A 16169-nucleotide genomic window follows, 5' to 3' on the forward strand; every position below is an offset into this window, starting at 1 on the left:
ACTTGCTGAAAGATGATAGATACTGACAGGGGGTTGAATGTTTAACTGTCAGCACTACAGGGTCTAGAACAAAGAGACAGGATGAGGTGATGTCGAGTGTTTGGCTCCATCCCATAATACTACAGCTGGGCTCTGTATGTGTCACATTGTAACTTCCTGTGTTACACAGGAAGGAGAGAAGAAAGGTGAAGGGAAGCACTGAAAGTGGACATATATCCCAATATATCCCAGCTTCAGGAATGAGATCCCATTGTGTCCACACATTTCACACTAAATATCCTTTGGACGTGGCAGCAACAAAACGTAACACAAATTTGTATGATTATCATGCGTTCTACAATACATTTTGGATAATATCTGGGTTGTCGGCACACACACACAACCCACTTCCCTTCACTCCCCACAATCAGAGGCAAGCGGTGGGCCTCGCCGGCCGTTTTGACTCTTGCGACTATCCAGATTCGCTCAATTACAGTCATCATCATAACTACCATGCATATTTGCAAGGCCCTTTTCATGTTTACTGACACACTTTAACTCTCGCCTCAAAGAGCAGTTAATGGGATGGGTTGCTCTTGATAAGGGAAGAAATAAAGACGTTGTCACGCATCACGTTGTAATACATTGATCACATAGCCTGCCTCGCAGTCTTTGCTATGCTTTCTCTGCTACCGACAACATCCTGCTTGTAAGGAAGGATTGTGGAAGCGCTTTCCCTAGTCTGTCTGGGCTGTGTGTACAACAGCCCCCTGTTTGGTGGGGGACGGGGGCGCGAGAGACAGGCGAGGTATGCGTGCCGGTATGGTCTGCAAACAGGCAACAGCTCCTTCAGAAGACAAACAATGGTGTGGAGCAGCATTCTTTAATTCACACAGACAGACAGTCCTAACATGTGCCATCATTTAGGATGACAAAGTCGCTCTGTCTGTCCTGTGTTTGTGTGCAAGTCCTTGTGTGCATGTGTTCGCGGGTCTGTCTGTGTGTGTGTGTGTGTGTGTGTGTGTGTGTGTGTGTGTGTGTGTGTGTGTGTGTGTGTGTGTGTTTGTGTTTGCACGTGTGTGCATGGATATAGAAAACTAGCCAACTGTACTCTGGGTTTGAAAGTTTGTTCCAGTAGAGAATGAAGGTAACATTCCACAGTATTTGTAATATGCTTTTGCGCTCTACATATGTGTCACACAAACCACGTAGGGTTCCCAAGCAAAACTTTTACATTATATAAAAACATCTGTAGTGTGTTGAAAGCCAATGCTATTCACACAAAATGTTGTGCAGCAATTTCTAATGGATTTGAACCCTCTGTAACTAAGCCCTTTAGAAAATAACGCCATCTTCATATATTATTTTCTAAAAAACAAAAGCATTTCTGAGCAAATAGGTATTGTTCCCTGAATGCTGGGTTAACTCAGCCATCCAGGCCTGGAGCCCTCAGCTGGGCAGGGAGGTCCCTTATAGCTGGGGGAGGGAGGTACCTTATGGAGGGGGAGAACCTGGAGCTCCCTGGAGGAAAGACCCAGGGAGGGAGGAGAGTAGGGGGAATATAGAAGAAAGAGGTTTAAAAGATAAGTGAATTTAAAAATAAAAAAGGTATCCCATGGGGAAGGAGGGGCTGAAAGAGGGGGAGGCGATAGAGGTAAGGCCGGGTTAAAAGAATGAGATAAAGGAGAATGAATTGACTTGAATGAAATACAGAATTGAAAAAGGCATCCCGGAGGGAAATGTAGAGAGGTGACGAGATGAGAGAAATGTAGAGACGAGACAGAGACAGAGACAGAGACAGAGAGAGAGAGAGCGAGAGAGAACCTCCCGCCCTCCCACCATCACCTCCCCGGGACCTGAGCTGACTAATCACCAGCGGAGTGCTTTGGGAGCAGGGGCCCAGCCATGGGGGGCGAGAGACAGAGACAGACAGAGACAGAGAGAGAGAGAGAGAGAGAGAGAGAGAGAGAGAGAGAGGGCTGTAACGACCCGAGCTCCTGACACGATCTGATGACACCACACAATTAGCAGCTCTTTCCCCCCCGCCTAATAATCCCCCAGACGACTTGGCTAACAGTTTTTTTATTGGCCACCTAAGGGAGCGCGCTAGTGAAATAGTCTCAGACCCACCCAAACCCATTTTGACTCACTGCTATCTATTTGGACCGGCTCGCACACAAATCTACAACACCAATAAATATTTGAGAATGCTTGGTGGTCATGTGTATTATCGTTTGGTTGCAGCTATCGTGGCCCCGGTTTAGAACTCTTGAAGGAAACCAGAGTGTTGTGGTGTATCATAGCAGTTAGCAAAGCCGTTAGCATAGCCGTGCATGAAGGCCCCCCTAATGCTGTGTGGGGCCGCTTGACACAATGGAAAACCCCTCTGGGGTTGAACAGTGACACCGGAACTAAGAGAGCTATTTTGTGTGTTTTGTAACCTAAAAAACACGTGTAATGTTTTTCAATTCAACCCTTTGTATAAAGGCAGAGACCTCATTTATTCTATCATAGCAATGTATATCATGATCAGTGTGAAGCATTTCCCCCTTTAGTTATTTTTTTGTTATCCATCAGCCTTTTATCAGTTGAACAATTCCCTATCAATGCGTATTATTTACATTACTACTACAGAAAAAAACACACAACTGAATGAATAAACAAGGTGGGTGCTTCACTGCTTACATGAATACAGTTCATAGACATGAATCTGGCAACTTGGAATACGGACAGAACGCTAGATGACCTCATGTCTCCGAAATGACACAAAAACTCTAATTTAGGATATCACCAACTCCCCCGCAGACAGAGGCACAATACAACCCAGCCAGCCAACTTCCTGGCTGATATGACATCACCTATACGCTTAACCAGGTCACTTCCTTCCTGTTCGACTCAATGAGGAGATCATGGATTAACTATCAAATAAGACTTGTTTTTGGGGAAAAACACATTTAGATAATATAACTACGCAAATAAGATCAGTAACTAAAGCATAAAATCAAATCTCTGCCCACGAGTTTATTATTATCCAGATAAACAAAACATTTTTATTCCTCAAACTACAATCTAATTACCTGAAATATCTTCTGTGAATCTATTGATGAAAGTTTTCTACCACATACATACCAAACCAAGCCTAAACCACGAAACTAAGATACCACCCAACCCTGGGAACAGTTGCACCCCTAGCATGCGAGTGCGTGTTTGTTTATGTGCGTGCGTATGTGTGTGTCACTGTGTGTTGTGTTGTGTGTGTGTGTGTGTGCAGGCTGCAAAAGGCATGTGGCCAATATAAGCCTGGTATGGGTGGAGTCCCCCCATTTAATTGTAGCTAAACAGCTGGTCGCTGCTGCAAGGCCTGCACAGAGACCAGGCTAAGATGGAAGGTCAGCCTGCCCGGCCTGGCTGGCATAGCAGGTCTTTTTCAGCCAAACCTGCCCTACAAGACATGAGGTGGAGGGGTATAGGTAGGAAAGCAGGAAATTATGAAATAACTATAGCTGTGGGTTCCATTTTTCTCCTAAAAAAACGGGATGGTTGGACAGGGCCCAATTGTGCTTCATTTTGGCTTGGCCGTTATCTAAACTGTTGGTACTTTGTGAAATTCTTGGTTTCTTTACAGCGCTCTTGCAGTGAATGTGAGGAGGGAACTGCGTACAACAGTGTACCGTGTAGTTTCCCCTATGGCTGCGGGTCATGCAGGGGTCTCAATTACAGACGAAAGGAGGTCACCCAACAAGAAGAAAAGCAAATCCAACACAAATGTTTGTCTTCCTCTGTGGCTCAAATATAGCGTCGGAGAGGGGAGAAAGGAAACCACCGCACCACCTTTGTCATGGCCGTGTTGTAAAAAAAAAAAGACCCAGCAACCTTGTGATGCCGATATAATGTGGTAGATCTTCTCACAGTGCGGCCCGACTGCGGAGGATGCTAGTGGTCCGAGTTTGAGCCATTACAGTATCTGAGGTGTGGGGTGTAGTTTGTATGCAAACTTTTGCAGTGTCTTAAAGTCGCCCAGAGCGAATAAACTAGCCTGCACAAAGCATAGGTTCTTCTTCAGAAGCTTTGCTAGGCATGGCTGATATAAACAGTAGAAGTAGAGGTTGCAATCCAAACACAAAAGGGTTGACATGGCCATCTGATAATTAAATTGAATTCAAATGGAATGTTTAATTGAATAGTGATGTTTATATCAACTTTTCCAATTCAATATTTAGTCTGGTTTTCAATTATTAAATCAATAATTATGCTTCTTTGGCTCGTTCTCGTTCTCTTGTAACTGATGAGGGCCATTCGCAATGAATGATCAAGATTAACTGAACAAATATATTATAAATCATTTAACCACAATAATTTAACAATATCTTCCCCAACCCCAAACCACCAACAATAGGGGTGCTAATTTGTGATCCCCATGCGAGCAGGGATGGAACCGGGTCTAACGTTTCATGCGCCCCCCGTAGAATGTGCCTGGACAGAGGGATAAGTCGCCTTTTGAGCACTTGAGAATGCGGACGTTATGATCCTATGCAATTTTTGGAGGACGCAATCGATCACATGCACACACGTTGGGCTTTCATGATCTAATCCGGGCCGCTGTGACATTGCGTCAACTGGTGGTGTGGGACTTCCTCACGTGAAACTGGTCCCACTCCCAGTGCTGTCATAGGGTTCTCAACAGTTCAGTCCAAATGTTGGCTAGTATAACTATATTTCTAGAACAGCCTGTTTGGTGTTTAGGGGTGTGTATATGTAATATCCCACACAAACCTGGGAAGGGCATTGGTCCCAGAGTACAAATCCTACCCTGGACATTGTGACTTTAGTTATGACAGTTATCGACATCGTTAAAGGCCAAAACATCAGCTATGTTCTCATACTGTGGTTACCAAGAAAAGGAACATTGCAAGTAAAATTAAAATTGTTGTCGCATAGTTCAATCATTAGGTTTACTTAAGTGAGCACAATACAATGAGTGAATAGGGTACGTATAACACCAACTCCTGTCCCCTCCATCCATTTCCAACAGTATAAGGTCCATCGTAAGTTACAGTTCGATTCCCCAAAAACCTCCAAAATAAAATCATCTGTTCATCATGAATGTACTTCAAAACCCCTTCTTTGCACCAGTACTACAGCCATTCCTGCTCCATTACACACTAAGGCTGACACTATGACTCAGTGGGTGTGCGTTTCCAGCCCTGGTGAGCCGATGCTTGTTAGAAAAACTCAATACATACCCGCTCCCATCTGTGGCAATACGAAACGTGCCAACATCTATGGAAAAATAACAACTATTGTACCCTAACCCTAACCCTTACATGGTGGTTGGGACTATCATAACAGTGGCAGGAAAGGTTGGATGGATCAGCTGTTGACACCCAGGTTAAAGGTTCTCGGTTCCATCCCGAACGACTCCAGTGTCCCTCCAAGCAGGTCATGGGAGCATGACCTGTACCTGCTCAATTAGGTAAGTTGATTGAATGGCCATAGTTAGTCACAGTCTCATAGATTCACAGGTTCACAGTATATTGCCCCTGTATGCTCAGTAAGCTTACGTTGATTCATGACTTTACTGCACTTCATATCTCTTGAGTCCTCTCAACATGGCGCATTATTGCCAATCAAAAATCCACAAATACTTTCTGATCCGAGCCTTGTGATGTTCAGGGTCTCTTGTGTCAACACAGAGGCATGTCAGGATGGAAACCGTGCCTGGCTCATGGGTCAGAAGGACCACCGGGGAGCACTGAGGAAGACGTGAAAAGGAGCTGTGCACAGGCAAACAGACTGTTTGGGATTGGCTAGATGGGCGAAGTGTAGTCAGTGTGTAGACACAGTGCTCTTAAAGAACACATGATCTGTCAACTGAGTACCTAAAAGGATTATTTTTATGCTTTTGTCAATTTGGCAGATGCTTTTATCTAGGACTAGGCTTCTTGCCCAAAGTATGCTAACAGGAACACTGTGGACATTGGGGCTTGAACCCTGAACCTTTCAGATGGGTGTCAAACACACTAGACTATCATGAATAGCAAATAAACCATCTGCTATCCTTAAACTAAACTATCCTCAACCACAGGATCGCAAATAAACAATGTTGCTGTGTATATTTGCTATAACTATGAGCAACATTTACAAACCATCTGCTTTTGCCAACCAACTGAATTTCCCTGAGTTCTTCCATTATATTTTGATGAACTTGCTATACTAGAACAAGATATCAATAGTTCATAGTCTACCTGGTGGTGACGTTTCTGGCCAACATGTTGATCTCCCCAGGATTAAACTGCCTAATTGTATGCCTCTTTAAAAAAATAAAATCTGTACTATTGGTCGACAGTTAGTAGCCTACCCACAACCATTCTGTCGCCATTGCCAACTGAGTCCCTGTTGAAGTTCTCATCGTGTTCTTTCTCCTCAGCCTGTCTGTCAGGCTTTCCAGAGGACAGACATGCTCCGGCAACATGCAAGGCCTCCCCACCAGATACAAGGAGAGTTGTTCACATTCCACGTTCATGCACCAACCAAGCCCTTGATGTCACTCATATGCTTGCCCTCTCTCTCTATTTCTAAAACACACACACACACACACACACACACACACACACACACACACACACACACACACACACACACACACACACACACACACACACACACACACACACACACACACACACACACACACACACACACACACACACGATGATTGAGTGCATTTTGTGTGGTCCTGTCTCCCATGTGAACAAAGCTTTGCTTTGCTTTTTTAGGGCTGAGCGAATAGAAAGGTTGCATAATTGCTACGTTTATACAAGCATGTAAGGTTTGTTACTGGGCATATCCATACAGGATGTGCCAACAGCACTACAGTGAATTGATGTCCATCAGGAAAAAAAAACTAACATTTAGAAAACGAAAAGTTAATCTAAGTGAAACAAGCATGGGGCATGTTAAAGAAAATTAAAAGGACCTCAAAATAGGTCGAGAAATAGATTTAACCAGCCTTTGGGAGTGAGGCAGTCAGAGACAGCAGGCCAACTCGGCTCCACTACTACTATAAAAGGAATGTGATGGGGGAAAGGGAGGGCCACTGCACCACCAACATTAGCCTATCATCTTACCAAAGAAAGGACACGGGATTAAACCAGAAAATCACAAAAACTTACCCCATTCCAAAAACTCCAAAATGTTCTTCTCTCTTCTGAGCGGGGAGTTGTTGCATTCGTCGTAGAGACAGATGAAGAAATCCAATAGCGTTTCTACACTAAGACATTGGCCATTAGACTGAGCTGGCCCGTCCAGGATCAGCTTTTCCAGTTTCTTCAAACGTACTTCTCCCGACATGATTCCGACTGTGTTTTGAAACTGATTTTGAATAAAAATCTTCACAGAAGGACGCCGATCAAACGCTTCCTCGGCGTGTCCGGAGCGGTGTGTCGATCTGCAGTAATATCACCTTGAATGTGTTCAAAACTTGTGCTAATACCGGCTAGGACTTGGTTGAATGCGGATCATTCATGACCTCGCTCTTTCACATGTGTCCTTACAGTATCTCATGGGGTAATGGGACGTGCGGTATTTTCTCATTTTCCCGCAGACTTCTTCCCCCACAAATAAAGACACTTTACACTAGGTTTTCCTCTCAATCCCAGACCGTGCCCCGGCCGGCAGACCTGATCCGAGCCCTGACGTTGGTTGTTACTTATTTCCTTTCAGGGGGGGCTCCTGTTGTTTTCTTCTTATCCACACCCGAAGAGAATATCCTCAAGTACATACAAAAACCTATATATGCACACACACAGAAGAGCCGTTAGTGCAGTTCAACGGATCCTCTGAGTTGGTGGTATTTGTGGTTCTCCATTCCTGCGGCAACAAAAATGCATCAACACCTCGTAACAGGACAGATCTGCAATGCTACAAAGCCCGGCTGCCCCTCCTCTGGTGGTGGTGGACTGGAAGGGCGACAGAGGCTTAGCCTAGCCACTTAGCTTAGCTACTTAGCCTAGCCAGGGAGCTAGCCTTACCCCTCTGCTCTCATAGCGACAAACGACCCTCTTTCCGAAAAGTTTGACTCTAATTTTTTTCTCAGATTACGCGGCTAGTAATAGCCACACATTGTCAATCGGGGGGAAGTTGGACACATTTTGACAGATAATACTGTTCAACCGGAGATCTTATTTTTCACAACTATAAGCGTTAGTCAAGAGATGTCGCTTGAATCCGTGTTAATCGGCCAGTAATATCACACTGAACATACTCCCATTACAGGTCAAAACGAATCGGATCAAGCCAAGGTCCGTTTTCTAGAGAGATCCGAGAAAGAAAAATCGGTGTCTTTTGATTGGAAGTAGACGTACTCGTTGTACGTCCAACACGCACCCGCTGTAGTCTGGTCCAGCTTGTGCCAATACGGGACACAGAAGACTAGACCCCCCCTCCACCTCCACCTCCTCCTCCTCCTCCTCCCCTCGCCGCAGGTCGCTTCACTGCACAGTCGAGCCACCGAGTTGGCAGCTCCCGGATCGTTGTGTCAAGATGAGCATATAGAGAATGTTTAATCCAACGCATCATTTAATCAGTAGGTCAAACGAAATGATCCGGGGGCTGTTATTACAATGGATCATGTGAAGGATGCAGGAAAGAATCCCGCTGTTGTAAAAATAAAAAATAAAAGAATAAAGAAAACAGCATGAAAATTATAATCTGACCTCAGGTTTACTATAGGCTACAGCATTGGTTGCATTGCAATCTGACTATGAGGACGTATCCCCTGATAATATTATATGTGCGCACCCTTGCTGGTCAGAAGTTTCCCAAAACATTCGTGGCGGATTGCCTATTTCGCATCCATATTGCCTACGTCACACTGCGCCATCTTTTCCACTGGGTTACCCGTCATTTCCACCTGCAACTAGCGGCCGCCCTGCCAGCCGTGTACCGACTCTAGTGGCTGCTGCAGGGACGTGGGCACAATTATCCCACTGGATCATTATCATCATGGCGCCCGACACACACATGAGCGCACGCACACACACACACACACACACACACACACACACACACACACACACACACACACACACACACACACACACACACACACACACACACACACACACACACACACACACACACACACACACACACACACACACACACACCATACACCACACACCATACACCACACACACTGCCGTCACAGCAGATGCCAGGCGGAGGAGGGGGATGGAAAGGGGACGGATTGTCAATATTGTGAATGGAAACTGCGGGCTGTCAGTCTGGCGGTACCGTTTTTAGAATAGACAGCGAGAAGCCCCCTCTGCTCTCTAAAACATTTATTTAGCAACCAGTTAGGCCTACTGTGGCCATGACAGTTCGCTCTCAGTCACTAAACCCACCAAGCCTTATTTTGGTTTAATAGGGAAGAAAAAAAAAGCGTAGCTGATGTTGTAGCCGTGTGTCTTTTTACTATGTAGGCTAGTGTAGGAAATGCATTTCATAACAGTGAGGTGGTCTTTTGATACACCTCAAGCTGTTCTAAAACGATTTGACTGAGTTTGATGAATGAACAATATGGGTCATTAATCCGTAGTAAGCTAGTACACATGAAACCATTTAAACTAATCGCTTTGATTGGTTTTCTTTCAGATATCGAGTTGTTTTATTTTTGTTAAGGTGATCTTCCATTGTTTTGTGTCACTAATGTTCAACAACAGATGATAACCCCAAGGGCTCCGGTACTTTTTGATCTTCATCAAGACGTAGACTATTACTGACGCATTGATAGCTCTGTATTAAAATACCAAATTACAAGAGCGATCGTTGGAGCAAAGCAATACGGTTAGACCCTCTGCAACATCTAAACTTCGCGCACATTAAAGACAATGCTATTCATGACTCATCCTAGAAATAAACGAAGGTGGTGCTTAATCAAAGCCTATTGGGGATAAGTATCATATCTACATCCAATTTGCCTGAATGGAGATTTTTATAAAGCTTACTGCCTAGTCTAAAAGCACGGCTATTAATGATTTATATGGTTTAACAGTTGAGGGAGGAGGGCCTGTTTGTTCAGGGTTTCGGTACAAGGATGGGCCATCATATAATGAGTAAATATAAAGTTATACAGATAACAAAAAATAACATTGTTCAGCCTGACTTTTGCTGGTGCCAAATATGTGGTTTTGTAATATATCTGCTTGTACTCGGGCGCCCTCTGTTGTAAAAAATAGAGCTGTGCACTGCCACGGCTAACACGCTGATAACTTGCAGAATCCCGTTGTGATTTGGGATCATGTCTTCAATTGATTATCAATTATAAATAAATTACAAAGACACACGCATAAAAATGAAATTATAATGGTCTCTAACAGACTATAAATAGCCAAGAGGTCACTGACAAATGCACTAGCATGAGAACCAAATTTATTTATTTCATATATAAATATTTGCTCTTGTTATCGTCGGTAAACTTCGGCGTGATCCTTCCCTAATTACTTGGTAATTACATGGAATACTTGATCTCGGTCGCTATCTAATCTACTCCCAAATGTCTGCTCTCCTTTCCGTATCTCTACAGAAGGATTAAAAACGCCCTGTTGATTGGCCGATCATCTATTGTTTGAAGTGCAATTAGACTGTGCCGATTAACCCGAGATGTCGAGGCACTTATAATTATAATTAGCAATAATTGTATTTCCCTTGTTGTACATGTCTAGCGCTCTCAGCGCTCTCCGTCTGATTCGACGAAAAGATACGTCTCGTGTAATGAGTATTGGGCGCTTGTTTGTCCTAACAGCTGTATGTACTTGCATGTTAAGGTGCAAACAAAACTCACAACAATCATTCTATTTCTTCAAATATTTGAAATTGGGATAAAGCCGGCTCTAGGGCCATCTAGCATAATCAGGAAGCCGGTGACAAATGACAATACACCCTTGTCAATAATAAGGAATTTGCCCCTCACCACCAACACAACTTCAATATTGACTTTTGGCACGTCGTCACCAGCGACAACATAGCAGTGTTGTATCGCTGGTACCCCAAACAGGAGCTTTGCTCGAATGTGCAAACTACATGCAAAACCCAAAGGTGGTCCTTTTGCATTAAAACTCTTTATCTCTCGTGTCTGTGTGTGTGTGTGTGTGTGTGTGTGTGTGTGTGTGTGTGTGTGTGTGTGTGTGTGTGTGTGTGTGTGTGTGTGTGCGTGTGTGCATGCATGTGTTTGTGTGTGGTAGCCTCATTATTATATAGTATACCTATATATATATATATATATATATATATATATATATATATATATATACACTTTATACAGTGGTATTCTACAACAACAGGTATTTTAACAGGTTTGTGTTCCATATTTTTGGGCTGGTGGGGATTCAGTGTTTCACAAATGGAAGGGAATGAGCCATAAACTGGACCGCGTTAGAATGCAAATGGAGGGAATGTTAATTACACCTGAGTTGTGGATTCCAGGAGCGCTAGAGTCTTTGATTGAGGAGAATTGGCACCTGGGAGCATCAAGAGGCAGCTTTGAACTAGCAACCCTATCTTTGACTGGCATGGGGAGGAAGGAGAAGGACTGCGAAATATCACACACACGGCATCCTAATTTACCGAATTAGGGGGCTGTTACGTGAGGGGGGAGACAAGAGGGAGAGGAGGCGAGAGAGGGGGAGAGAGAAAGAAAGAATTGCGTTTTTCCAGATTCTAGCAGAACACACAGACTGGATAGAAGCCATCAAGGACCCAGCTCTTCAGATGGACTGGACAATTGATTGTGGCTGAATTTACATGTCTACACGCTTTGACCCATCAGACACTCTGATTTCACAGTGTTTCTCTATAGAGTGATGTTTCAAATGAACGTGCTGTAATGATCCACGAAAAGCCACCAACCTCACCACTTCCTAATCCAATAATAATGATAAGAAATAATTTTGATCGTCAGCTGAGAAGACGTTAGGCCGAGAGGAAAAATAATGTATTATGGTTGTCTAGGCTACTTTTAGCAACTCTGGAAATAAACCTTCAAACACACGCAGACACTCAATTTAAAGCCATTGCATGACAGGAAGTATCATTCACGTATAATAGTCATCATTATACATAATGATGATAAACTAGCAAGTTTTCATGGTGACTTTATAACTCTTTAAGACAGACTGCAGCTTCACAAACTAGTCTGTGTATCTGTGTGCTTGTGGATGTGTTTGTGTGTGTTTGTGTGTCATGCATGAGTGCATGTCTGCATGCATGAGTGCATGAGTGCATGCCTGCATGTGTGTTTGTGTGCATGTGTGGGTGTGTGTGTGTGTGTGCACGACCCTAAGAGTCCGGCTGTAGCCCCTCCACTCAGCCTCGGCGTCCGCGTACTCATCTGTCATCTGCTCTTCCTGTGTTCCCCCTTCTGTCTGTCTGACATCTCTAAGCAAACAGTGGCCAATACACAACCCCAGGGGCCCCCAGGCCCGCGAGAGGGCCCCCTCTTCTAATGTTTGTGTGACAAAAAAGCCAAGGCAAATCCTTGCAATGGAATCAGATAATCACCCACCTGCGAAGAGCCTGCCCCAATCCACATCTCCGCCGCATCCCCCTCCTCCACACACAAACTCCACTTCACTCCCCTACCAGCCCACCACACACACGCTCACACACGGTTTAACTAATAATTGTAATCCGTTGGAGAGCATGGAATAAACATTGACCTCTCCCTCCCTCCCTGCCCACCCAAAAACACAAACTCCTCCTGGCAACCACCACAACAATCCACTCAACCCCTCTCCCTCCACTCCCTCCCAGTCCGCTACACTTGCTTTAAGGGGATGGTGTTGGGTGGACCCCCAACCAACAGACGACACTTTATGAAAATCTTGCCGTTCTGCTTCAAATCGTTGTTTTCCGCTCCGTGCTATAACAGTCCTCAGATACACATACATTCACCCACACACACGGTGTCTGGGGGACAGAGATAGGACCCCCGTGTCACACACTGACGCCAGACTGACCCAGCCGCTGACATTGTCCAGTGGAATGTACACACCGAGTGTGTATGTCTGAGTTTGTGTGTGTGTGTGTGTGTGTGTGTGTATGTGTGTGTGTGTGTGTGTGTGTGTGTGTGTGTGTGTGTGTGTGTGTGTGTGTGTGTGTGTGTGTGTGCGCGTGCGCGTGCGTGTGTGTGCGTGTGTGCGTGTGTGTGTGTGTGTGTGTGTACAAGATGTGCAACTGAAGGGTCTACTTGAGGTTCGAAGGGTCGAAGCCTGTCTGGGACACACGTCTGGCCGAGTCTGAAGACAGGTACAGACGAACCAGAATATAATCAAATATTATTGTAATATGTCTTATTGTATCTGTTAGTATTAATACAGCTCAGAGAGAATCATTGATTTGTCTAACTTTCTGGAATAGACGCAGTCACATCCAAAACAGAAATCTGACTCCATTGAGGTCTTACATCTGATATTGATAAATTTGCAATTTAAATATATATAGATATAAATATATTATAGAGACACATTAAATGTGTCTCTATAATACTTCAACACCATGAAAATAGCATGTAATGCTATATAATAATGGAATTTCTGCATTCAAGACAACAATTTTACCATATATGAGAAGGGACAGAAATACATCTCGACAAAACGAAACGGCATGCTTAAATTGAGCCTAATGGTCGCTGTTTGAAGTATGGCTGCTTCGATATCCATTTTAGGAAGGGCCTTTATTGTCTCACCTTTGTTCTGATAACGGCCCCCACCCCCATCGACAAAGTGCGAACGAATGGGAGCGTCACGAGCATATAAAGGGCTGGACGAGTGTCACAAATACAGTGTGACTCCGAGATCCCGAGCTAACGCCACCGTATACCGCTCCCACGCAGCTCTATAACTTCACCGGACTTTCTGCCCTACTGACCTTTTCCCGATGGATTCTCTCCGCGTTTGCGCTCTGTGCGTCGTGTTCATCGCCGTCGCCAAGGCTTTTACGCACCAGGATATGAAGGACGCGCTGCTCCAGAAACTGGGTCTGGACGAGATTCCCAACATTGTCAAGAGGGATTTGGAGAATCTAATTATTCCGTCTCACATCAAGAGCAAATACACGTCCATGCTGAAGCTGCATCACAGCAGAAAGCGCAGATCGTTGCCAAGTCTGGCAGGCATTCTGAGAGGCATTCCTGGCAATGCAGGTAAAAACTGTTTTCATATTTAATAACGTGCTTTACACTTGCATGAGATTAAAAAAATGGAATTATGTTAAACGGAATTAAATATAAATGCGGTTTAATATCCGATATGGCCAACTATTTCAATGCGTAAATAGTTCGCTTATGTACGTTATGTACTCGATTAATTGTCTACCACATTTAAATAAATTTGAATTAATGACACATAATCACCATGTCTAATCATACTGTGGTCCTCCGTCTGTGTGCTTCAGATATCTCCGGGGAGTACGTGTATTCTGACACTGCGCGTCAACGCATGGTGTTCGAGATGGACGCGCGGATCCCGGCCAACAGCGAGGTCACCATGGCCGAGCTCAAGCTCTACAAGAAGGCCCCCCACCACGCACGCCCCGCGGGGGGGGACAGGAAAGCCCACCGGCCCGTCAACAACGCCCGGGTCAGCGTCTACTGGGTGGACGTGTTGCCCAACGGCGCCAACCGCACGTCTCTGGTCGACTCACGGTGAGAATTAATACTGGCGTGTGAAAGATCTACAAACAGTAACACCGATAAGGCGTGTGTTTCGTGTCATGTTGTTGTCAGCCACTGATACACACTTTGTTGTTTTACATTTATTTTTAATTAATCGCCCCTTTTGTTTTCCTTTCGCTTATTAGGTTGATCCCAATCCACGAGACGGGCTGGAAGAGCTTTGATGTGACCCAGGCGGTGCACTATTGGTCCAAGGCCCAGAGGAAAACACCTATGCACCTGGAGGTGTGGATCGAGGGCGAGAGACCCGGCAGTTACGCGGCAGAAATGGCCAAGAGTGTCCACTTTACCACCCAGGAGCAGGCCGGCAACACCCTGGGCAAGCCGGAGCTCATCCTGTACACACTCAACCTCGAAGAATACGGGTAGGGACGCGCGCTTTGATATAGCCTACAACGATTATGGCATCCGTGTGACATTTAGTCAATGTAATTGAGTCCCTTGTAGTCGCGATTAACATTGAACCTTATGTAGAACATATGCCTGTCTCGGTGTGGCATCTAACAGGTCCTCTCCTCCTCTTCTCCCGCAGTTCTCGTGGCGACTGCGATTCCAATCAAAACAAAGACACGTGCTGCAGGGAACAGCACTTTGTCAATTTCCGCGCGCTGACCTGGACGCAGTATTGGATCATCGAGCCCGCGGGCTACCAGGCGTTCAGGTGCACGGGAGGCTGCAAGCAGCCCCGCCGCAACTACAACGGCTACAGCTACGGGGAGAGGCGCTGCACCGTGGCGGAGAGCGCGCCCCTGCCCATCATGTACCTGGTGAAGAAGGGCGAGTACACGGAGATCGAGGTTGCCGAGTTCCCCAACATGATCGTGGAGCGGTGCGCCTGCACCATGGACAATGTGTCCATAGTGTGATGATGATCGGCGGTGGTGGTGGTGGTGATCGATGAGGATAGTAACCAAACCAAAGATAGTACTTTTCTATTTAAATTGGGATGAAGTGATTGGGAAGGGGGATTTGGGGACGCGCCAGCTCTGCTACTGCTGCTGCAACGAACTCGCCAAGCACGTTTTTGTCCAGAAGCACTTAAATGTAATATATTTTGTAATTAAGTGGACGTAACGTCGTAACGTTTTGACATTTGTATAGCTGGTATGGGATGCCAAATGAATAATTACATAGACTGTTTGACTGTTTTTTATCACAGAGGTGTTTTTATTTTGAACATAATTGTACATATGAATATGAAGTGACACATTTTCAAACAAAATAAAAAAATCTTGTTTCATTAACATCTTTTGCCTCTGTCTGTCATCGGAACGCCAGGTGTTCTCCTAATACGTTTAAATGAATGCATCAATCCAAGTGCAATCGATAAACATACAAAGCTCAAGGCCTTTAACACCCTAGTTTACACTTTAAACCACACAGCAAACAATATATGGAGTACTCAGTCACTGACAATGATGAGAAAATACATTAAAGCACCAACCCCCCCTCCCCTTCT

General features: G+C 44.9%; 2 protein-coding genes across 11 annotated transcripts in view; one reads left to right on the plus strand and one right to left on the minus strand.

The window, feature by feature from the left end:
• Positions 1-8421, minus strand: part of cdc42bpab (CDC42 binding protein kinase alpha (DMPK-like) b) — a 74810-nt gene extending 66389 nt beyond the window's left edge. For 5 of the 10 annotated variants that reach the window (XM_060041717.1, XM_060041722.1, XM_060041719.1 and 2 more), the window contains exon 1: positions 7152-8421. In XM_060041717.1, the coding sequence (XP_059897700.1) occupies positions 7152-7329 (178 nt within the window). In that variant the 5' untranslated portion in view covers positions 7330-8421. The remainder of the gene's footprint in view (positions 1-7151) is intronic. The other 5 variants (XM_060041723.1, XM_060041727.1, XM_060041720.1 and 2 more) reach the window with 1 other exon arrangement.
• Positions 8422-13824: 5403 nt separating this feature from the next.
• lft1 (lefty1) lies at positions 13825-15954 on the plus strand. Its single transcript, XM_060042184.1, has 4 exons — positions 13825-14179; positions 14431-14680; positions 14836-15075; positions 15243-15954. The coding sequence occupies exons 1-4, from the start codon at positions 13915-13917 to the stop codon at positions 15574-15576; spliced, it is 1089 nt and encodes a 362-aa protein (XP_059898167.1). The 5' UTR covers positions 13825-13914; the 3' UTR covers positions 15577-15954.
• Positions 15955-16169: the final 215 nt, after the last annotated feature.

This window comes from Gadus macrocephalus, chromosome 21, assembly GCF_031168955.1.
Source record: "Gadus macrocephalus chromosome 21, ASM3116895v1".
NCBI classification, from domain to species: Eukaryota; Metazoa; Chordata; class Actinopteri; order Gadiformes; family Gadidae; genus Gadus; species Gadus macrocephalus.